The sequence below is a fragment of the Capra hircus genome, chromosome 14 (genome assembly GCF_001704415.2).
Source record: "Capra hircus breed San Clemente chromosome 14, ASM170441v1, whole genome shotgun sequence".
NCBI classification, from domain to species: Eukaryota; Metazoa; Chordata; class Mammalia; order Artiodactyla; family Bovidae; genus Capra; species Capra hircus.
The window spans coordinates 40039358-40064501 of record NC_030821.1 but is presented as its reverse complement, the minus strand read 5'-3'; the positions used below and the strand labels follow the sequence as shown (position 1 = coordinate 40064501).

The following is a 25144-nucleotide window of genomic DNA, read 5'->3' as shown; positions in this document are numbered from 1 at the left end:
GGTCAACCCAATATATTATTACAATTCATATTATTATTTATATGAAAAACTACAATGTGAAAGATACTTTTGCTGGCATTCTGTGCAATGAAAAAATGAATCAAACTGTCCTTAAAATATCGATACCTATAGTGTTGTATGAGGAACTAAGACAAAAACTTAGTTATAAGAAGCACAGTTAAGACTCACAGACAATTTTTAAATAAAATTAAGAGAACAATCTCATTTACAATAGCATCAAAGATACATAAAGTACTGAGAAATAATTTTTAACAAAATAGGTTAAAAACTTACAGCCTCAAAACTACAAAACATTGTTAAAAGAAATTAAAGATCTAAATAAATGGGAAACATCCCATATTCATGGGTCAGAGGCATCATTATGTATTAAATTGATTTATAGGTGCAGCAAAGTCCCTAGCAGAATCCCAACTGACTACTTCTCAGAAATTAATGAGCTGATTCTAAAATTCATATGCAACTGCAAGGGACTGAACAGTCAAAACTGTCTAAAAGAAAGACAAACCAGAAGGAGTCACACTTTCTGCTTTCAAAACTTACTCCAAAGCAACGGTAATAAAAGTCTGGTACTGGCCCAGCATAAGTACGTATCTGTGAATGAAATGTTAACCACACATGTGATCAACTGATTGGCTTTTTACAAGAGTACTAGGACTAGTCAATGGGGAAAGGATCATCTTTTCTTCTCCAATATGGTTTATTTATTGCTTTATAAATTGCTGAATACATTTCACTCCAGTCCTTGATTATATGTAGATTAGAGACAGATAGCTTATTAATTATTACTAATATTATTAATTTAGAGGTATAATGTTTGACACAGAACATTCCATATAGTAGAAGATTGATACATGTTTATAAAAGGAGGAAAACAATCAATTGTTCAGGCCAGTAATAAAGGAAGGGAAGAAAGGAAAGAAGAAACTAAAATGTGGGTTTTGTTCCCTGTTTCAAAAAGTTGGGGCACTATGATGGACCCCAGAGGTAATTCAGTGTTCATAGTTTGTGGGGGATTGAAAAGTACCCAAGTGGTTAAATGAGGTGTCCAAGATTGAACTGGGGTCTCCTGAATTGCAGGCAGATTCGGTACATACTGAGCTATCAGGGAAGCCCTCCAAGATCACAATGCTTGCTAATAATAAAGCCAGTAACACATTTAGGTCTTCTGATCCTTCACTCAGTGTCCCTTGAACTACACTGCAATGCAAATTCACTGAAAAGCAATCTACTCAAGGCTATCAATGAAAGGATATTTTTTCTTGCTGCAGAAGATTGCTTGATTTATCCATAAAATAGATGCTTAATCATGGATGCTAAAATAAAGTGAAGAAGGAAGTGTTAGTTACTTAGTCATGTCTGATTCTTTGCGACCCCATGGACTGTCACCCAAAAGGCTCCTCTGTCCATGGGATTCTCCAGGCAAGAATACTGGAGTGGGTTGCCATTTCCTTCTGACCCCAGGAATCAAATGTATTTCTCCTGTATTGCAGGCAGATTCTTTACCATCTGAGCCACCAGGGAAGCTTAAAATAATAGCTAATTGAATTTATGATGTGGTGTTGTTTATTTACTTATTTTTGTTACTGTGATTGAATTAAACACTGAAAAAGAAAGAAACTTCATAGGAGCTGATACCCACAGAGAGAAATATGCCTTTCAAGATCTGAGGCAATAGAATTTAAGTACCAGACTAATATCAGGGTACTATTCTAATTTTTCCTTTAAGTTTATAAATTTTTCCATACAAGGCAAGGACATAATGAAGTTATCCAGTGGAATTTGCAGATCAAAATTCCTTAAAAAGTCTCTGGGAGTAGGTCCAGCACTCTATGTTTTAACAATCCTTTCAGTTCATCTCAAGTACCTTAAAGTTATAAATCACTGTGTTGCTCCACAATCATCAACAATTTTATCTAAAGTTCTCTGAAGTTGTTCCACACTCTCTCCTTGCTTTCCATGCTAACCTGCAAATTATCTACATTGCCAGAAAAAAATTATAAGATATAAATCTGATGATGTTATTTCATTCTCCATTCATTCATCAAGTATTTACTGAGAGTTTTAGGCCTTCAGGGAATAGCCATGAGTACAAAAGACAAAGATCTCTATTTTTGTGGTGCTTATATTCAGTGTCTTTTATTCCCCTCCAAATTCCCCAAGGACTTCAGAATGCTTAGAAAGGAGGTCCAAACTCCTTTGTATAATGAACCCAGCACTCAGTGGTCCAGGCTTTCTCTGAGGATTTGGTTCTTGTCTTACATCCTACAATCCAACAACACCATGCAATTGATTTCTTAATTATATTCATTTGCAAGGTAATCCATCCCCTCCGTAGAGGAGCCCCCCAAGCATGTTCTATTCCTTTTGGTAAAACCTACATGTGTTTTAACATTCAAGAATTATTTGTGACCCTGATATTTTTAAAATGGATAACCAAAAAGGACCTATTGCATAGCACATGAAACTCTGCTCAATGTTATGTGCCAGCCAGGATGGGAGAGGAGGGATTTGGGGATACATGTATATGTATGGCTGAGTCCCTTTGCTCTTCACTTGAAACTATCACAACATGATTGATTGGCTATACCCCAGTTCAAAATAAGAAGTTCTAAAAAATAATATAAAACATAAAAAGAATTATGTATGACCAAAACTCACAAGAAGAAATAGATGATCTGAATATGCCTATGTCTATTGAAGAAACTGAATCAGTAATTAATAACATTCCAAGCCAGGAAACACCAAGTCCAGATGGGTTTACTGATAAATTCTAGCAAACACTTAAGAAAGAAATTAGACCAATTCTCTACAATCTCTTTTAGAGGACAGAGGAGAGGGAACACATCCTAAGTCAGTCTATGAGAATACCATTACTTTAACACCAAAACCAGAAAAAGACAAGAAAAAGGGGAAAAAAAAGAAAAGAAAACTACAGGCCAGATTCTTCCATCAACACAGATGCAAAAATCCTCTACAAAATATTAGTATATCAAATCTAGTAAAATACAAAAAGAATTATATACCACAACCAAGCAGACAAGGCTGATTCAACAGTGGAAAATCAATTAATTTAATCTACCACATCAGTACAGTTTCTTCTTTTTTTTATCACATGATCTTATCACTTGATGCAAAAAAAGCATTTGACAAAATCTAATACCCATTCATGAGAAAAAAAACTCTCAATATACTAGAAAAAGAGGGAACTTCCTCACCTTGATAAAGACTACACAAAAATACTACAGCTGATGGCGTGCTTGCTTCCCTGGTGGCGCAGCAGATTAAAGAATCCACCTGCAATGCAGGATATGCAGGTTTGGTTCCTTGGTGGTGAAGATCCCCTGGAAAAGGAAATGGCAACCAGCTCCAGTATCCTTGCCTGGAAAACCCCATGGCCAGAGGAATCTGGTTAGCTACAGTCCATGGGGTTGCGAGAGTCAGACATGACTTAGCGACTAAACAACAACAATGATAATGTCTTACTTAGCAGTGAGGCATTCGAAGTTTTCCCACAAAGATCAGGTAAAAAGCAAGGATGGTCCGTCATACCACTTCTTTTCAAAATTGTATTGAAAGTCCTTGCTTATTCAATAAGTCCTTGTTAATGCAATAAGGCAAGGAAATAAAATGTATACAGATTGGGAAAGATGGCATAAAGCTCAAAATGGCAAAGCAAAGGCAACAATATAAAGATGAGTGGTTGAAAGAGGTTGGTGGGGGAGAAAGGATAAATAGGCAGTGCATAAAGGACTTTTAGAAAAGTGAAAATACTCTGTATGCTATTACAGTGATGGATATATGCCATTGTGCTTCCTCCACATCCATAGAATGTACCACACAAGTGTGAACCCTGGGGGAAATTGTGGACTTTGGGCAATTATGATGCGTCAATATGTAGGTGCATCCTTCATAAAAGTTGTATTTCATAAAAAGTGAATGGTGTTGATAATAAGCGAGGCTATATATATAGGTGGGAGGATTGGGTACATAAGAAAAATGTACCTCCTTCTCAGTTTTGTTGTAAACCTAAAGCTGCTCTAAAAAGTTGTCTTTAAAAAAAAAATCAGGAGAAAAAAAGTCAAGTGTTCCATGAAGACTTGATTGTCTTCTCTCCTTAAAATGTGAAATGGCAGCTTCCACTTTGGTGCCCATATTATATCCTAATTTACAGGTAATCCTATTTTTATAGATGTGGCTAGATAAAATAAAATCTGTAATATTAAAAAAAAAACCAAGATAAAAAGTAAATGTAAACTGGGAAATGTTTTCAACAAATAATGATAGTCCAAAGTTGTCATACTTATATAATGATCTCTTACCGAATGATAGCCAGTAGGAGAATGGCAAAGGATCTTGAGGGCTATAAGGAAGAAGATATTTTTAAACCAGTCTCCATCCTGTCCATTGTCATCTCCTCTGTCCATACCACTGACATGGCCATGATTACAGGTGTATGGAGTTATGCTGTATAATTATTGCACAGAGGGATGGCATCACCAGAGTTTTGTACTACATTTAAATTCTAAAGCTTTTAAACAACAGAATCCCTAGAAAAGTAGAATAAATATCAACAACGGACTTAAATAAGTGATGAGGATCCATAAGAGCCAAAACAGTCTCAAAAAAGAACATAGTTGGAGACTCACACTTCCAATTTTAAAACTAACTACTGTGCTACAGTCATCAAGACTGTGTGGTATCGACATAAAGATGGGCATATAAGCAATGGGATGGAATTAGAAATTTAAAGTATACCTATACATTTTAATACAACTGATTTTCAATAAAGGTGCTAAGCCAGTTCAATGGGAGAAAATAGTCTTTTCAACAAAAGGTGCAGAACAACTGGAAAAAAATAAAATTGGGCTCCCTAGCTCATATCATATACAAAAATTAACTAAAAACAGATCAAAGACCTAAATATGAACTAAAACTATAAAATTGTTAGAAAAAACATAAATGTGAATCTTTGTGATCTTGGATTAGGTAATAGTTTAACTATGCTACCAAAGGCATTACCAAAAAAGAAAGAATAAGTAAGTTGAACTTCATCAAGATAAACTTTTGTGCTGTAAAAGACACCGTAAAGAAAGGAAAATAAATGCAAAGAATGGGAGAAAATATTTGCAAATTGCACATCTGATAACATCTAGTATCCAGAATATATTTAAAAAACTCTCACAGCCAAACAAAACACAACATAATTAAAAGTGAGCAAAACATTTGAAAAAAATTTCTTCAAAGAAGATACACAAATGGCCAAGAAGCATGGTCAATACTGAAAAGATGCTTGACCTCATTAGTCATCAGTGAAATATAGATCAAAGGAACAACGACATACCACTTCACAACCACTAGGATGACCATAATAAAAAAGTCAGACAGCAAGGAGAATTGGAATCCTCAAATACTGCCGATGTGAGTGTAAAATGGTGCAGTCACTTGAGAAATAGTTTGGCATTTCTTCAAAAAGTTAAGCACAGAGTTACCATATGACCCAGAAATTCCATTTGTAGGGTGTATATCAAAGAGTATTCCACAAAAACTTGTATAACCAAGATTTGAAGAAACATTACTCACAATAACCAAACAGTGGAAAAAATTATCCATTCAACTGATGAATGGATAAACAGAAATACAGTATATCCATTCAACAGTTTATTAATCTATAAGAAGAAATGAAGTACTGATTCATGCTATACTATGGGTTAAGCTTGAAAACATTATGGTAAGTGAAGTCCAATACAAAAGGCTCTAAATTGTATGTTTCCATTTGTATGACTCATGGAGAAAATGCAGATCCATAGAAACAGAAGGTAAATTAGTAGCTACCAGAGTCTAGTGATGAGTAATGGAAAGCTATTGCTAATGGTTTTATCATTCTTTGAGGTGATGAAATGTTCTGGAAGTAGATAATGGTGAGGACTGCACAACTTGTGACTATACTTAAATTGTACACTTTAACAGTACTTTGTATTTTATCTCAATGCAAAATAAAAACATAAATGATGAATACAGGTTAAAAAAAAACAGTCAATGTCACAAGCAATCAAAGAAATGTAAATCAAAACAAATTGTTTCTCTATTGCCCTGCTAGATATTATCAAAAATAAAAATACTCAATGCTGACAAAAATGATGACCTCATATATTGCTGTAAGAACTGTAAATTTGTGGGCCCTTTTTGGAAAAGAATTAGGTAATATGTATTAAGGAGCTTAAAGTGCTGATTCTATTTAACTTAGACATCCTAGTTTTAGGAATCTAAATTCCTTACTTAGTAGACCATATAGAAAAAGGACCTTTATTATTTATTATGAACTTTCCATTCCTTCTGAGCCAAGAAGAAAAATGAGTCTCTCACCCTTACGCTGAACCTTATATGGATTCTATGTCATGGCTTCCATCATTTCTATTTACATCCAGATGTATTCAAAATGTCTGTCCAGCTCCCCTTCACCTTTCCCTACAATACAACCAGATCAGTTATCATCTTAGTGTTCCTGACACCCTTCTTTCATTATGTTATTGCCATAACTCTCTATCATGTGTTCCCCACCCCCACCAAAACAACAACAACAACAACAACAGGCTATTGCCTGCTTTGCCTCATCAAAATGAGGACTTTTTCTGGAACTAGACTGTTTGGATTTGAATTCCAGCTTTGCCACTTGCCAGCTATGTGGTTCAGGTCTCACTTTCCTCATTACATGGAATTATCTAATTATTATATTAGAATTATATAATTATTACATGGAAAGTGGTCAGAGCAGTGCTGGCACATAGTAAACCCTGAATTTGTGTTATTATTATTATTATAACTAACAGAGGATAAGACAATTGGGTGGCATCACCAACTCGATGGACATGAGTTTGAGCAGGGTCCAGGAGTTGGTGATGGACAGGGAAGCCTGGCATGCTGCAGTCCATGGAGTCACAAAGAGTTGGACATGACTGAGCAACTGAACTGAACTGATTATTATTATTATCATCTCATAGAGGTATTATGAAGCTCAAATAATGTGTATGAAACCACTTTGTAATGCACTACTCATTACTTTCTATTACAGTAACATGTGTTTACCTTATCCTCATAAATTATAGAAGAACAAGGACTATCTTATTTTCTAATGACTCATGTTGTACACAGTAAATTCTCAAAATTTGCGTTGAAATTAAATGTTACTTTATGACCAAATCACTGTTGACTTTTGGTTATGTCTAAATAACATCACATCAAGATAACTCACAGTCTTGTTATATACACACTTGTGTCTTCCACTATGTTAGAGGTCTTTTCAAAGTAGAGTCTACAATGGAGAATCCACTGCAAGCATGGAAGGAAAAGTTTTAGGAATTCTATCTACATTTTTTCTTCATCTTGTGTAAATTTTTATTGTTTGGAATATATCATTACTAACATGTATACAATTACTATGCAAATACTATAACATGTAAGTAAATGTATACTGGGAGTGCAGGCTTAAGACAGTTTTACTAAATGGTGTACTGTCTAAAAGGTCTGGAGATCAGCATATTAACCCACAGTATGGTTTCTTTCCTGGTGTCAAGCTGATCTATTGAGGTCCTCCTAGCACACAGTTTGTATTTCTTTGTTTCCAAATCTGACTCACAACCAGTTTGTTTAAAATGAGAGTATGGCAGCCACTCCTTTTCAAGCTGCAACTTGCATTCTTCACACCAAGACTTAACCATCACCAAATGTAAACTCCTTAAAAGACAGGTCTGTATCTGGTCTATTTTTGCATCTACCCCCACACCCCCGTCTCCCCACTGCACAACAGGGTTTTCTATAGTAACTGGCATATAACAGGCTCCACATAAGTGTTGGCTGAATGCGTATAATGACGCAGTGATTGCTACTGGAAGGCAGGAGAGTGTGCTGGTGAACAGCAGAAGCTCAGATCCTGGCTCTGCCACATAACAGGGTGACCCTGAGCCTCAGAATTTTCCTTTGGGAAATGAAAGTGATTAAGTAAAGGGACTCTCCTCCGCCAATGCAGGGGACATGGGTTCGATCTCTCTGATCCAGGAAGATTCCACTAAGTGCCTGCACCACAGTTATTGAAACCCCCATGCCCTAGAACCTGTGCTCAGCAACGAGAGAAGCCACTGTAATGAGAAGCCCTTGCTCATTGCAACTAGAGAAAGCCTACAGGCAGCAATGAAGACCCAGTACGACCAAAAATTAAAGTGAATAAATAAATAATCTTTTTGAAAGTTAGTAAAGAGTTAAATCCATTTCTTGACTCAAAATTACATTAAAATATAATTTAATGCAGAAAATGTCCTCCATTCATGAAATGAAAAACTGGGCAATTACTATTTAGTGTGCATTTTTCGTCAGCCGTTCTATATATTGAAGTGGTACAGCATACAGTTATATAGCATCTTGAGTTTCCTGTATCCCCCCAAGAGATGAGACAGTGATTTCCCAAGGAGTTGCACCCCTTCAGTATGAGTATGCAGAGAAAGATTGGAAGGAAGGGAAAGATTAGACAATTATTTCCATCTTATGAACATGAAAGAGAGTTTGCTTTGTCATTTGGGGTTTCAAGTACTGATTACTGTTAAATCAACACATCCTATTAACATTATTATAGCTCTTAAACTGTAAAAAAATAATTTTGGTCAATGAATTATTTGTCTCTGTTGAAAATCCCAAAGAATAGCAACAATACCAATACCACCTCCTGGAACTAAAAGCAGTTCTAGCAAGATTTGAGGATACAAGGTTATATACAAAAGTCAATTGCTCTCCTATATACCTGCAATGAATAATTGGAACTTGAAATTCAAAACTCAACACCATTTACAAAACTACCCAAAATACAATATCCTGTGCTTAAGTATAGTTCTAACAAAATATGAACAAGACTGGTATGAGGAAAAGCACAAAACTCTGATAAAAGAAATAATAAATAGAAGGATATTCCATCATCATGGATAGTAAGATTCAATATAGTTAGGATGTCAGGTAGGATGTGAGTTCTGATACCTCACCAATGAAGATACGCAGATGGCAATAGTATGTGAAGGATATTCAACATCATATGACATTAGGGAACTGCTAATTAAAACTACAGTGAGGTACAATGAAACATCTATTAGAATGGCTATAACTTAAAACACTGACCACAGCAAATGCTGGCAAGGATGTAAAGCAACAGGAGCTCTCATTCATTGCTGTTAAGAATGCAAAATGGTACAGTCACTTTGGAAGACAGCATGGCAGTTTAATACAAAGCTAAACATAGTCTTACCATATGATCCAGCAATCATTCTCCTAGGAATTTATCCAAATGAGCTGAAAATGAATGTCCACACAAAACCCTGCACACGAATGTTTGTAGAAGCTTTATTCATAATTGCCAAATATTAGAAGCAACCAAGACATATCCTTCAATCAGTGAATGGAGAAACAAACTGTAGTACATCCATTCAATGGAATTTTATTCAACAATAAAATGAAATGAGCTATCAAGCCACAAAAAGGCAGGGAAGAACCTTAAGTACACATTGCTAAATCAAAGAATCCAGTCTAAAAAAGCGACAAACTGCATGATTCTAACTATATGACATTTTTAAGAGGCTAACCGCAGAGACCGTAAACAGATCTGTGGTTGCCATGGGTTAAGAGGAGGGAGGGAAGTATGAATCAGTGGAGCACAGGGAATTTTTAATGATAGTGAAACTATTTGCATGATACTGTCAGGGTGGATACAGGATATTATCCATTTGTCAGAACCCATAAAACTGTGCAACACAAGAAGCAGACACTAATGTCAACTATGGGATTTAGTTAATAACAATGTATCAATATTGGTTCATCGATTGTAACTAATGTACCACAGAAATGCAAGATGTTAATTACAGGGGAAATTGTACAGAGGGAGAGTGGGTATGTGGGAATTCTCTACATTCTCCTCAACTTTTCTGTAAACCTAAAACTACCCTAAAGAATAATAGCTGTTATTCAAAAATGTCCAAAGTAACTAAAAAATACCACAGCAAATTATATATATATATATGTATAAAATGCTTAAGTATATGCCAATACACACATTCAGATAAAATAAAATAACTATCCATCTCTTTCTCTTCATGATAATTTTTCAATTTTAGTTCCCTGACCAGGGATCAAACACATTCCCTTGTAGTGGAAGCATGGACTGCCAGGGAAATCCCTTCACGATAAATTTTAAACATTATATTCTGTTATTTCCCTTCTTCTAATATAATGCTTTTATATGTACTGTCAATCATGTCTGACTCTTGGCAACCCCATGGACTGTAGCCTACCAGGTTCCTCTGTCCATGGGATTTTCCAGGCAAGAGTACTGGAGTGGGTTACCATCTCCTTCTCCAGGGGATCTTCCCGATCTAGGGATCGAACCTGGGTCTCCAGCATTGCAGACAGATGTTTTACCATCTGATCCACCAGGGAAGCCCCACAATATAATACTTTTATATGGACTGTCAATGGAAGGTGAAGAGATGCAGAGAGTTATGCTAAATTATGTTCAGGAAAATTTTGGTAGTGAAGGGAACTCGGATTGACGGGTCTGGGATCTAGGAAAGAAATCTTTTTAAAGGATATAATGATGCCAACTCTAAAAAAATATACTGTTAGCCCCCATTCATTTTATTCTTTAGTTATTTCACTGTCTTTCAAAGAATAGAAGTAATACTAAAGTATAAAGCTGCATACCAACAGTACATATAAAATTTTGCCAATGAGTTAAAATGTGAGGAAAACAAACACATACCAAGTCATCGATGCTGACCATTAGAACATTCTGATATGCTCCACCGTCTTTACCGCTAATATCACAATCAGATGATGCTACTGGCAACAGAACAAGGATCAGGGGAGGAATTCCAAAGATATACCTAAAAGAAACTGAATTCAACAGTGAGTAAGAATCAGCCAAATGTTTTAAGTCATATTATATCATATGATGGCAGTGTTTCAATTGGCCTGACCAGTAATTTCTAAGAATTTTTAAAATGTATCTTGCTTCTGCAGAGTGTAGGAAAAAACTGCAAAGTTCAGTATTATGTAATAGCCAAGGTAAGACAATATTTCAGAGTCTAGGTCTCTTTCATTTTAATTCAGATATAACTCTTTGGGATAGTGCAGGACAGGTGTGATGACAGCAAAGTCTCTTTGCTCCATTGACAGAAAAACAGGTAAACTATAGGTTAAAAATTAGAAATTCTTGAAAGTTTATGATCGATGGCACGTGACTGTATATTTATGTAAAACTTGGTGGCTGATCAAGTGTCCAGCTGTTTCCTGGAGGCAACATTGCAGGAAGTTTATCTCCATGGTACGGCACTATGATTATATTCTTTCTTTTTAATAATGGACCTTAGAAGCCTTACCTTTCCTAGAACTGGCACAAAGTTGACATTTATATTATAATACTCCTTATCTTTTCAGTATCTTCTATTTCTAAATGCCCAGAGACCCACATTCTCTTCAAACACAGCCCTGTTTAGCTTCTTGACATGTTAGGAAAACAATAAATAAATTCATACCCTGTTAACTAATTATCTATATCTGTTTTTAAATAAGTCTTCTTAATTAGGGGCATTTTTTAATCAAAAGGGATGAAATTATAAATGACATCACTTTTGGGAATAGTAATACACTGATAGAAAGCCAGGGATTCCTTGAGGCATTAAAATCTGGTTTTATGGGGACTTATTTTATTTCTTCACAAGCTTGCCAGAGTGTCTTGTTTGAATCTTTCTGTAAACTATTGAGTGTTGATGACAATATATTTCCTGTGACTTTCACCAGTGAACTTTAACTATTCTCGTTGAGTGCATGACATTTCACATGTATGCCTACTCCTGATTAAGATTACAAACAATGCTGCTTGGAACCCAAGGAACTAAAGACTGTCAAATATATCATAAACTTCCTGATAACATTATAATCTATTACATATTATCTGTCATACAAAAGTGGGTAGCTCTCCTCATTAAATTATGTGCTGTTAGTGAACCATATAATAGAGAATGCCGACTGGATAGCAGATAGAGGAACAAACATGAATCTCACATTGAATCTTCATATGTCACTGACATTTAACAAGGTAAGAAAAACAAAATGAGAGGCAGGATCTACTCAAAGCTCTGACACTAAGTTTCTGTAGGCATGATGAGCAAGAATTCACTTAGGAAATTAATGATGCGGCTGCTGCTGCTGCTGCTGCTAAGTCGCTTCAGTCACGTCCGGCTCTGTGCGACCCCATAGATGGCAGCCCATCAGGCTCCCCTGTCCCTGGGATTTTCCAGGTAAGAACACTGGAGTGGGTTGCCATTGCCTTCTCCGGATGATGATGCTAGTTACCTTTAACTGAGTACCTGTCATCTACCAAGCACTGTTCAGTGCCTTATACTTACTGTCTCTAAAGATCCAAAGGGTACTACCAGGTAGTTAATCTTTTTGTTAAACATGAATAGTAGGTGCCAGGTCTGGATTCTAATCCTGATGAGCTGATTGCTTCATCAGGATTTGATCATAAACACCCATAATCTTTCTAGAAAATAATCTATTTATTTTTGGTTGTGTTGGGTTTTCCTTGTTGCGTGGGCTTTTCTCTAGTTGCGGAGCATGGGTTTCTCATTGCCATGACTTCTCTTGTTGAAGAGCACCAAATCTAGGGCATACAGGCTTTAGTAGTTGTGGTCCCCAGGCTCTGGAGCACAGGTTCAATAGCTGAGGTGTACGGGCTTAGTTGCTCTGAGACACGTAGGATCTTCCCAGATCAGGGATTGAACTCATGTCTCCTGCATCAGTAGGCAGATTCTTTACCACTGAGCCACCAGGGAAGCCTACCCATAATCTTTTGATAACATGTCATCATTTTGGTCTAAATGAAAACTACCTCCAGGTTCTATTATCTATCTCCACCTCTCTTTCTTCTACTATTGTCTCTCCCACCTGAAGATTCTCAAACAATGATCAATTGCTAATTATTTAGCATCCTAACTTTGTAATTAGGTTTGTATAGATAGTGCAGAGCCAAACTTTTTCTTTTCTCTGTCATCTTAAAGGTATCTTGCAGGGATACTTCGGGAGGAATAGAGGATAAGGAAAGTTTATACACCATATAACTTGAAATGAGCTTTAAAGGAATAATAACAAAATAATTAAATATTAGAATGAAAAGGAGACATTTTCACTATTGTACATAAATGTTATTTCAAAGGCCCACATTTTACACTTCGATTTAGGAGGTAGTTTTATTTTTTCTGAGCACTACTTATTGTGCCCTCTTCATTCCAAATTTCAGTAATGAGTGCTCTCAAAATTCACATTGATTCATTTGGTCATTGGATGGTATTTTATCAATGCTTTCAAATGATGACTTAGTGGGAAATTAAGTCTGTGCAATTCTAAAACAATATTTGCCTTATCTGTAGAGTGTCTTTGGTTGCCACTATTGTTGTTAAATGGGCCTCCCTGGTGACTCAGAGATTAAAGCGTCTGCTCGCAATGCGGGAGACCTGGGTTCAATCCCGGGGTTGGGAAGATCCCTGGAGAAGAAAATGTCAACTCATTCCATTTTGCTTGCCTGGGAAATCCCATGGACAGAGGAGCCTGGCAGACTACAGTTCACGGGGCCACAAAAGAATCAGACACGACTTCTCAGGAATTTAATCACTACCAGCAGCTCAGCTCTAGATAGCCTCGGGCAGCACAAAGTACAGAGGGAGACTTGGAGGCTTTGTCTTGGTGTGGAAATGGCTTAAAGGTAAGGGTGAAGTCGCTCAGTCGTGTCTGACTCTGCGACCCCATGGGCTATAGCCTACCAGGCTCCTCTGTCCATGGGATTTTCCAAGCAATAGTACTGGAGTGGATTGCCATTTCCTTCTCCAGGGAATCTTCCCAACCCAGGGATCGAACCCGGGTCTCCCACATTGTAGACAGATGCTTTAACCTCTGAGCCACCAGGGAAGTCCCTGGAAGTGGGTTAAGAGACCACTTAAAGGACAGAGCATCTCAAAATTGTCACTTCCCTAATTTGTAAAATGAAAACCTCAGATTAACTGATCCCTTGATGTCCCTTTCAACTTGTGAAGGTGAAGTCGCTCAGTCGTGTCCGACTCTTTGCGATCCCGTGGACTGTAGCCTACCAGGCTCCTCCATCCAGGGGATTCTCCAGGCAAGAATACTGGAGTGGGTTGCCATTTCCTTCTCCAGGGGATCTTCCCAACCCAGGGATCAAACCCAGGTCTCCCGCATTGGAAGCAGACGCTTTAACCTCTGAGCCACCAGCCTGAATTCTAAGAATCTACTTAGCCATCCAAATACATTAACTGTTTAAACTTGAAATCCCCTGACGGACAATGTTGCAAATACATTCCAGTGCTTCAAACCCAGGTCTCAGAGGTTCCTAGATTTCTCATTAATGACTTGCCTTCAACTGAAGTCTTTTCTCCATACCACATAGAGAGTAAAGGTAAAGGTAAAGTCACTCAGTCGTGTCCGACTATTTGCAACCCCATGGGCTGTAGCCTACCAGGCTCCTCTGTCCATGGGATTTTCCAAGCAATAGTACTGGAGTGGATTGCCATTTCCTTCTCCAGGGGATCTTCCCAACCCAGGGACTGAACCCGGGTCTCCCACATTGTAGACAGACGCTTAACCGTCTGAGCCACCAGGGAAGATGAACATATTAATATTGCCTAGTTTGAGCCTGCTTTTGACATTGTTGTCACAATAGGAAAGGACTCTGCTTTTATTTTTAGATTATGCATAGAATACCAACCTTATCCCCCCCACCCCCACCTCACCTTGACCTTTCCCTTAGGTTACAAAAAAAGATAAACCATAAAGAATAATGCAAAGCAAGCTTGGGCTTGTGGAATTTTCTTTAGATTTCCTGAAGGGATTGAAACTGGAGAATTTGTTTTCAGTAGGGAATTTGGTTAAACCAGAATGATAGCTGTCTAAAAAAGTCTTGTTGGTTTTTATATTAAGCCAAATAATACATTGAATCCTCAGATGCTTAAGTTATGGGGTCAAAGTGAACGTAAACAAATTAGTTTCTACAATCCTTCAAATCTAATCTTCATTACTGTTAAAGACAAAACAGTGTGTATTGACTGTCTACTGTACACATTACATAGACCTATTTTCACTGGGATTTTTAAGACACGGTCAACAGATATTCAGGATGGAATGAAAGACATTATCTGAATATATAAGATTTGTCTTTAGTATGAGCAATTGGCATAAACAAGTAAGTGAATAAATAAAAGGTTAATAAACAGTAGGAAATAACCATATATGAAAACCAGCTTTTTAAGGTTCTAAAATGAATTTTATGTTCACACAAACAATTCTAATATTTGCCACAAACATATTGATTGGATTATAAATTCTATCCATAGGTCCTATGATAAACAGCAGATAAAGACATTTCTGAAGCCATCCTATAATACTATATACAGAATTTCATTTAATCCCATAACCATTTCTTGAGGTAAGTACTATCAATTACTAAACATTTTGGCAGATGGAGAATCTGGGGCCCAAATTTTTCACCAGATAAAACGAGTTTTGTAAGAGGCAGGATTCAAATCCAAGATTGTCAGGTTGAAAAGTCTAGAAACCAAGCTTTTAGTCACTGAGCTACATTGCTTCCTATAAAAATAACTGCATGTGTGTCCTCAAGGGAAATGTGCAAAACCCCCATCCTTCTCCACATGAAACTCACTGGTGCTTCCTTGGCCAAGCTTGGAAACATTGCACCATGTACTCCTATTTCAGGGGAAAAAAGACATTGACTGTTTGGTTTTATTACATTAGATTATGTGTCACAGGTCCAGCCAGAAAAAAAAAAAAAAAAATCTCACATCACAGAGAAATCAACATGTAACGTGGTCCTACAAAGTAACCTCTTCCATTTTTGTCTAAGGTATTTCAGCATTGTTTTGATGCCCTGTGTAATTCTCTTTAAACTTCTTCAGGCTTTCTAATCTTCCTCAGTTCTCCATTTGTACCACTATTCCATTTTTGGGTCCTCAAATAATTAAATTATCAAAACTAGAGAGCACAGTCATCAAGGACCACATAGGAGGTCCTCAACTACTTCAACTTCCAAAATAAGTGTCAAATGAAAGGATAAAAAGTAATGAAACCTCTAATGAAATCTATTGGAACAAACTGCAGATAGCCACTCAGAGTAATTATTATTAGGAGTTTAGAATTCTAATATTTTGGTTGCTGATAACTTATGCTACATGATCAGTGTAGATATTCAGGAAACAGAGGTTCCTTGTCAGTAATGGACACCTTAGCTTCCTCCTCTTGCTTTACCTCTCTGCTCTAGATCAGAGGTGATGGGAGGATCAGAACTGGGAGCCATCCAGAAAGAAGCAATTGCAGGAGCTCTGTGGGCATTGTAAGGAAAACAGGAATATACCTAATTTCTAATTCTATATTAAACTTCTAGAGGAGGCCCATGAAGAATTCTCTACACCCTAAACCCTACTCCTTTATTTTGTTACTGATCAGGTACTTCTGGGCTATGTCAATTTTTGATGCTTGAATACCTGTGAGTGGGCAAAAGTCTCTTCTAATCTAAAGGTGCGGCTTCCCTGGTGGCTCAGAGGTTAAAGCGTCTGCCCCCAATGAGGGAGACCCGGGTTCGATCCCTGGGTTGGGAATTTCCCCTGGAGAAGGAAATGGCAGTCCACTCCAGTATTCTTGCCTGGAGAATCCCATGGACGGAGAAGCCTAGTAGGTTACAGTCCACGGGGTCGCAAAGAGTCGGACACGACTGAGCGACTTCACCTCACCTTCACCTCACCTCAATCTAAAGGTGCAGCCAGGAAAGGCATCAAGCAGGAAAACAACCTCCTGTCTATTCTGGCCCCCTCTCCATTCATCTCCTTTTGATAGAGGAAGTATTTACTGTAAAACTGCAGAATTTTCCTCAGGCGATCCCTCCCTAAGCACATTTCCCTTCCCCCAAGCCCCCCAACACACCTCCCCCTCCCCCAGTCAACTTTTGGACTCTATACTAGCCATATGGCTGCTAACGCCATCGCTTCAACTCTGTCCTTGCCCATTTTAAATTCGTATTCCACACAAGTAAATTCTACTCGGTCTCAGCAAGGGTCTAAAATGTAGAATTATGCCTGTTAATTCTGCCTCCGTCAAGGAGCACCCATTTAGAAAAGACAAAACTAAACAAAACCCAAAGTGGCCCTTCTCAGTGCCAGCCCGGAGCACTTGGTTTCCCAGCAAAAGACACCGGTACAGCCCCAGTGGGAAACTCCCGGCCTCAGTAAGTGGGTGAAAACGGGGTTTTCCGCAGACCTGTCCCTTTGGGGTTTAAAAGCGTGTCCCGTGGGAGCTTCGCTTTCACTTCTCTAAGGACTTGGAGCTGCAAGAGCCCACATCCTCGCAGATCCCGGGGCGCCGGTGAGTATCTCGGCGCGGCCGGGAGCCCGGGGTGGGTGGGCTGGGCGTTCGGTTGACAGCCGGCGGCGTTGGCTCGGGGAGAAGGACGGAGCGCATTGCTACCCCAGGACCTGGGCGCGGGCTGCCACCTCTGAACAGCGCGGAGGCTGCAGCGCCGGGTCTCGGGGACAGAGGGCCGGCGTCGGGGACCGAGGCTCCCACGCAGCCTGCCAGGTGCAAGTGGCAATGGGCCAGGGTACTCGGGCGCGGTCGCTGGCTGCCCCGGGGCAGAGCCCGGGCTCTCCGCAGGTCCAAAGTGCAAGGCCAGGCTGTTCCCGGACGCGCCTGGGCGCGGGGCGCCGCAGCACGTCCCAGAGTCCCCGGGAGTGCCGGGCGCGCGAATTTCTGCGCCCGAGAGAGGAGCGCTTACCATGGAACATGGTCTGCGGGAGGCGGGGGTAATGATGACCGCAACTGCAGCAGGAGCACGCTCTCACCGCCCATAGTCACTCCCAGGACCCTGGTCTTCCGCGGAGTTACCGGGAGTCCGTGCCGGGTAGGGCCGTCTCTGTCGCTGGTTCCTCCTACCCACGCCGAGCCTGCTGTTTCATCCATCCCAAGGGGGGCGGCACACACCAGGGCCCGGCTCTGCGCTTTGCCTTTCCCATAACTTCCGTAGGATCAGCCGGCAGTGTACTTTCAGTTTCTACTTTGCGCTTGGTCTGCAGGTTCGATCTCCAAGTTAATCACTGGGGCGCCTTCACAGCAGCCCCCGCCCCCCCCGCCTCCCTTCTCCTGGTCACCCGCGTCCTCCCCGAGCGCTTCCTGTGCGCCTGGACCAAGACCAGAGGAGCGCGCGGATTCCCAAAGCACCGCAGGAGGAATGAGTTGGTCTTCTGATTCTGGGCGATTTGAGGCAGAAGACTTCCCAGATGACCTCTAGCCGCCTTGGCAAAATTAGGCGACTAGAATCTAAAAGCATCGGTTGCTAATGAGTCCACAGAAGCCACAAATGTGTGCGGCGGGAGCTGGGCTATTGCAAGCGGGAGCCAGGGAGGAGGCGTAGCAGCTCTTGCCGCGGATGTGGTGGTGGATGATGCCAAGTCCTCTTGTTTTTTTTTTTTTTGTTTTTTTTTAAAGGAAGTAAAGAATGATGAATGATTAAGAGGGCCATGGGCCACTCCCTCGGCCTCTCTAACCTCTCTTGGTCTCTTTCCTCTCTGTCTTTTGTACATGCACCTGCCCAGGTGAGATGTCACAGGAAAATAAAACGGTGGGTCAGTCTTCTCTGGTAAGAAATTAAAGCCCAAATTAGGTGGAGAAAGTGGAGACCGATAATAGCTCCTAACAATGTCTCCCACTTGTGCGTTTTTCTTTATTGGCTAATAAATCAAATTATCCATCGTGACTGTGTGTTTACAGAAGAGATCTTTTTTTTTTTCCTAGACCTGAATTATTTAGATATTTTCTGTCTTGGTTCAGTTTCTGATATTCTGCAGAAACCCTGCTTAAATGAAGGTGGGTGATGTAAAGAAATAAGTGATAATAATATTATGGCTATCATTTACCTAGCATTTGTTCTGTGCTAGTATTGTGCTAATCCTTTTATATATGCCATCTCAGGCAAAATTTTCTCTGTTGTAGATAATTTTGTGGGAACTAAGACTTCCTTAAGTATCTGCCCAAATTCACTCCCCTGGTTAGAAACAAATGTGGAACATAAACCTACTGTAAATCAGCTCTAGAGTCTTCACTTGGAATCCTTGGGTTAGAAATCCTGTGAACAATGTAGAAATTGATCCCAGGACAGAAACAGAGTCACATGTAGTGTGAGTATGGCTTTGCCCCAGTGTGGGGACCTCAGGACAAGTTTCTGGAATTTGTGAGTTCTCAGTTGAGACTCCAGCAGGTCAATTAACTTGAGAATGTGAGCATTTCAGATTCTTTGATAGCATGAACAAAGAAAAGAGGAAAAGAAAGCAGAGAGAAAAAGGGAAAAAAAAAATGAAATACAGGGTGAAGCAGTGTTGCTTAAGGCTGAAACTTGGATTTCTATTCCTCTTTTAGCCTCACTTCTCACATCCAGTCCATATGGAAGTCCTGTCAGCAATACCTCTAAAATAAATCCCGAATCTATTCTGCGAATTGCCTAAGGTTAAAGCATTAAAACCCTGCTATCTAGGGACCTTTCAGGTTCCACTCTTGCCCACAGCCTCTTCATTCTCTTCAGAGCAGCAGGATATTGATTTACATTTGCCATTTTCTGTGACCACCCCCTGACCACTTCCCGCTGTACACGGGGCTTTCACGGCCCTGAGTGATCTGGGCTCCTGCTGCCCTCCCTCGCTCTCTGGTACCCATGACTTTTTTTCTCCCTGTGTCCAGCCAAGCTGACTTCCATGTAGATGAGCATCTAGGACTTCCCTGGTGGTCCGCTGGTTAAGACTGCTCCCTTCCAGTACAGGGGTCATGGTTTCGATCCCTGGTCCGGGAACTGAGATTCCAGATGCCATGTGAAAAGAAAAAAAAGTATCTAGCACACAGCCATGCAGAAAGTAAGAGAATGAGAGAGGACAGTTGAGTGAGATGCGGGAATGAGAACATGTGTGGAAGAGACAGTATGTGAAGGCAGGAGGAAAATAGGAGGAAAGGAGAAGAGAACAAGGGAAACGAATAAGAACAGGAGGCAGAATGTGGCAGGGGTGGGGCAGGGATGTCAAGTATTTCCATCTGACTGGAACTTAGGGTGGAGGTGGGGAGTGGAGAAACAGGAGGCTGGAGTGATTACAAAAGTGAATTTTGTAATTAAAACACGACTATATTGGTTATTGATTTATTTAAAATCCCTGACAGCAGAATTGAGGTATGTAACTGCATATAGCCTGAAGTTATTATTTTTTTAACTTTTCTGCTGCTGCTGCTAAGTCACTTCAGTCGTGTCTGACTCTGTGCGACCCCATAGACGGCAGCCCACCAGGCTCCCCTGTCCCTGGGCTTCTCCAGGCAAGAACACTGGAGTGGGTTGCCATTTGCTTCTCCAGTGCATGAAAGGGAAAGTGAAGTCTCTCATCATGTCCGACCCTCAGCGACCCCATGGACTGCAGCCTTCCAGGCTCCTCCGTCCATGGGATTTAACTTTTCAGGGACAGATAAAAGAGCATCCATCTGTAACTTGCTCAGCTGGAAATCTATCTTCCTTTTTCATGCAATCACTGTAAAACCTGGTTGAACAAGAGCTTGTACATAAATGAACTTTTGGGAAGCATGAAGGAAAATTATTCAGAGAGGAGATGTAAATTCCTCACCAGACTCTGACCCTAAATGTGAAGAATCTCTGAAGAAAATATTCATAAAGCATTGGGCATTTTTATCATTATATGCAAATGGGAACTTTCTAACTTCAAGTTATTATTTTTCTGTCTATGGCAGAATTAATACCATTTGGAAAAAAAAATTCCAAAATGTAGTCTTAAATTTGTAGTTGATATTTTGATAAAATGAACATTATTTTTCATCAGACAGATAGATAAGGATAAAAGAAATATCATGAATTTGTATATGCTAATGTTTTGTGATTAGAAAAGCTGGGTGGTTACCATCAAGTTCACTTATAGATCCAACTGGTGCAGAAAAGCCAATATGGAAACAAAATAGTATATAAAGTTTATGAATTAAAACCAATAAATATTAAGAAAGAAGACATTCTCAGAATGATTAATACAATGTACTTGAAAAAATGGAAATAAAACAATATGAATGTCAGCTTAAAGAGAGAATCATTTGAGGTTAATGAATGTCTTTTTAAATGTTCCACAATCTGCAATCTAAATAGTTCATTATTGGTAATCTGAAAATCTTTTCTTAATAATTATCTGAACTATTTTTATGCAACATAATATGACCATTTTTTTGTAGTCTGAGATCTGAATGCTAGCTTTCATTCTATCAGTATTTTCTGAAGTTCCTGTAGCTTAATTTTTCAGGCATAATATTCAACATATTTCAAACACACACACACACACACACGCACAAAACAGATTTATGGGCATGTGTTCGTGTGTGTTCGTGTAGAACACATGGGACCTGTGCTTAGAAGGGCTATAGATTTGGTTTAATGCTCTGCAGTCACTGTCTTGAAATTCTTAATTATTTTTGGACAAAGGAACTCTGATTTTCACTTTGCATTGGGCCCCACAAATTCTGTAACTGGTCATGCATACTCAAACATATTAAGCTATACATTGTGGACAGCAACACATGTCATCAAGGTGATTTCAGCTTAGTGGAGAAAACAGATGTTAAATGTAGAATTTCAAGGATAGTAAATATTATGAAAAGGAAAATTTGAGATGTATTTCAAACTAGAGTTTTAAGGAAGTCTAGGCCTGTTTTAAAAATTGGCGAAACTAGAATCCAAAATAGGTTAATTTACCTGGTGGCTCATATGGTAAAGAATCTGCTTGCAGTCCAGGAGACCTGAGTTCAATCTCTGAGTCAGGAAGATCCCCTGGAGAAGGGAACGGCTACCCACTCCAGTATTCTTGCCTGGAGAATTCCATGGCCAGAGGGAGGAGCCTGGTGGGCTATAGTCCATGGGCTCTCAAAGAGTTGGACACGACTGAATGACAAATAACAACATACTCATTCAATGGGAAAATAGCTATAAGTGAATAAACTTTAATTCTAAAGCAGATCTGTTTGATTTTCAAGCCTGAGCTTGACAATGTATTTTCAATTTTATCAAATGACTACTTAGAATTTATTTACATGATCATGTTTTTTCTTGTGCTCCTGCTGCTACTGCTAAGTCACTTCAGTCGCGTCCAACTCTGTGCAACCCCATAGATGGCAGCCCACCGGGCTTCTCTGTCCCTGGGATTCCCCAGGCAAGAATACTGGAGTGGGCTGCCATTTCCTTCTCCAGTTGCTCCTGAATAAACCACAAATTTACCATAATGCTAAATTCAATTTGCTAACATTTTGCTTTAAATTTTTCAATTATATTCATAATTTATGTGTGTTTGTTCTTCATATCATATTCAACTGAGCCGGGGCTATTTTTGTCCAATTTTCTTAGCTTCATAAAGGGATTTGGGAATTCTGTTGTTTTCTAGAAACTGTAATGTTTAAGCACTATATGACTGCTTTGAGCTCAATGATGAAACCTATTTTATTTTGTGGGATGCAACCTAGGATAAAATGAGACCACCAGTTTCAAGCATGGCAAGAATGAAAATGAAAAGGATTCGTCTGAAGGCTTAATCAAAATGGCTACTTCAAAATATCAGGAACTGCTGGAAATATGGATATCAGCATGTGAATGATTGCTTGAACCATGAAAATGAATGAAATCATCCAACCTGCAATTTCGAAGAAAGGAAAGAGTCAGTCAGTGCCAGGAGGAAACTTGAGACGTGGGCATTAAGGAGAGGTGGAGAATGATGCCAGACGACAAACTGACGAACAATAGAGCATGAAATAGGAGAGATGTTAGCTTAGCATCCCAGAAGTCAAAGAGAGAGGCTTTTGAAACAGGTTAATTAGTCAGTATTTCCAAACATCACAAAGAGATTGAATAAAATGAGGACTGAAAAGCATGTCCACTGAATTGGACAGAGCAGAAGAGATTTCTGTGGTCCTCATGACAACAGTTTGAGAAGAGCAGTGTAGGGAGACATAATACTCTGGTTTGTGGGATGTAAGGGAAGATGCAAATAAAGTGAAGGGGACAATTTCTTAGGATGTCTGGTGAAGATAAAAGGAATCTGACAATGACTTGAAAGGCATGTGAAGCATAATGGACGTGCTAGTTTTCATATATGAGAGGTACTACAACATATTTATATATTAATGGTTAAAATTAGGTTTTCCTGAAGAAGTAGAAAAGAAACCCAAGATATCAGAGTAATTTTTTTCTTACACTCCCTCCTCTTTCATCTCATTCCTTAAATTCTGTAATTCTAAACAATTAGAATCTACTGTAATCCACTATGTCTAATTTTATGTTCCTTATTGAACTATTGCCTATGATACTCACTTGTCTTCTTCTAGACTGAGTACTGGCTAGTCTATGGAATCTAGAAAAATGGTACAGATGAACCTGTTTCCAAGGCAGTAACAGAGATGCAGACGTACAGAACAGATCCGTGGACGCGGTGGGTAGAGGAGGAGGGGAGGGTGAAATGAATTGTGAGGTTAGGATTGATGTATATACACTACCATGTGTAAGATAGATAGCTCCTAGGACCTTCTGTAAAGGACAGGAAGCTCAGTTCAGTGCTCCGTGGTAACCTAGATGGGTGAGATGGGGGTGGGGTGGGAGAAAGGTTCGAAAGAGAGAGGATATATGTATACTACAGCTGGTTCACTTCATTGTACAGCAGAAACTAACACAAGATTGTAAAGCAATTATATTCCAATAAAAAAATGCTGCCAAATTACCTTTCAGAAGGAGCAGCTGTAGCATATGTAGTTTGCATTAACCTATCCGCTTGTACACTAATGGATGTGTTGTTAGCAATCAGAGGTCCAAGCAATTCCGTTTACTGATATGGTATATTGTACCTATACAATGGGAAAAGCACTGAAAGAGAACTGCCAAGGAAATCTACTTGATCGAACAGGTTTGCCGTTATTGATTTCCTTTGACAGTTTGCCTGTGTGTTCTAAGTCATGTGTCTGACTCTTTGCGACCCTATGGACTCTATCCTGCCAGGTTGCTCTCTTCATGGGATTCTCCAGGCAACAGTACTGGAGTGTGTTGTTATGCCCTCCTCCAGGGCATCTTCCCAACCCAGGGATTGAACCCGAGTCTCTTACATCTTCTGCATTAGCAGGCAGGTGTTTGACCACTAGGGACACCTGGGAAGCCCCTTTAACAGTTTAATATTTGATAAATATTTAGCAAGAGAAAGACAAGAAGGAATTGTATAAAGTCAAATATAGGAAAAATTTGAAACAAGTATTTCTTAAGGCCCTCAAAAGACCTGGAGAAAACTAAAATCATAAGATGGTGGATCAAGATTAATACAAAGAAACTATAGCAATAACAACACCAGCAAAGTATGAATTTGACCTACTTGCTATCTCCTAGCACTTTTCTAGATTCAACTTCCCAAATTTCTTTGAAAATCTACTCTTTTTTTTCCTTCTGATAGTGATCTTTGTGGCTATTGAAAATCTTCAGTTTTGTTTTGTTTTGATTGTTTTTGGATTTTGCTTTAAAGTCACTGATTTAAATCTGGGTGTAACTGGAGAATGCCTGCAAACACTGCTAGTTTCGGAGGTTGATTCTTAAATGAACAATGTATTAGTACAAGTAAACACAATATACATTTTTTTGTCCTATTTTTTAATTAGGTCTCATTGTAGGCCAACCACATAAAGCACGTCCTACAAAGTGAAAATATATCTACTGAAAACTTAAAAAATAAATTGAAATAACTTAATACATTAAGAATGTGTTTGTATTTAAATTCTGTAATTTAATTTAATTCTGTAATTTAATTCTGTATTTAAATTCTGTAATTTAGGCTGGTAAACAGTCCTAATTTCATAAAGCTTACTTTAGAATAAAAAAGTTATAAAATGGGTTAGTTTGGAATTAGAATATAAGGAGCCTTAGTTTTCTAATCTGAATAAAAGTTTAGAAAGCTCAGAGAATGAAAATGAC

General features: G+C 39.0%; 1 protein-coding gene and 1 long non-coding RNA gene across 3 annotated transcripts in view; one reads left to right on the top strand and one right to left on the bottom strand.

The window, feature by feature from the left end:
• IL7 (interleukin 7) overlaps nt 1–18201 on the bottom strand; it is a 61534-nt gene extending 43333 nt beyond the window's left edge. Inside the window, exons 1-2 of the mRNA XM_018058383.1 lie at nt 17903–18201; nt 10811–10944 (exon numbers count right to left, since the gene is read on the bottom strand). Coding sequence (XP_017913872.1) covers nt 10811–10944; nt 17903–17912 — 144 coding nt within the window. The 5' untranslated portion in view covers nt 17913–18201. The remainder of the gene's footprint in view (nt 1–10810; nt 10945–17902) is intronic.
• LOC108637526 lies at nt 17096–23763 on the top strand. 2 transcript variants are annotated; one of them, XR_001919139.1, is made up of 3 exons: nt 17096–17356; nt 18201–18990; nt 22666–23763. It is a non-coding gene; the product is annotated as an uncharacterized LOC108637526 (long non-coding RNA). The 2 variants fall into 2 exon arrangements; XR_001919138.1 differs by lacking the exon at nt 17096–17356 and adding an exon at nt 17365–17493 and having other exon boundaries at nt 18919–18990.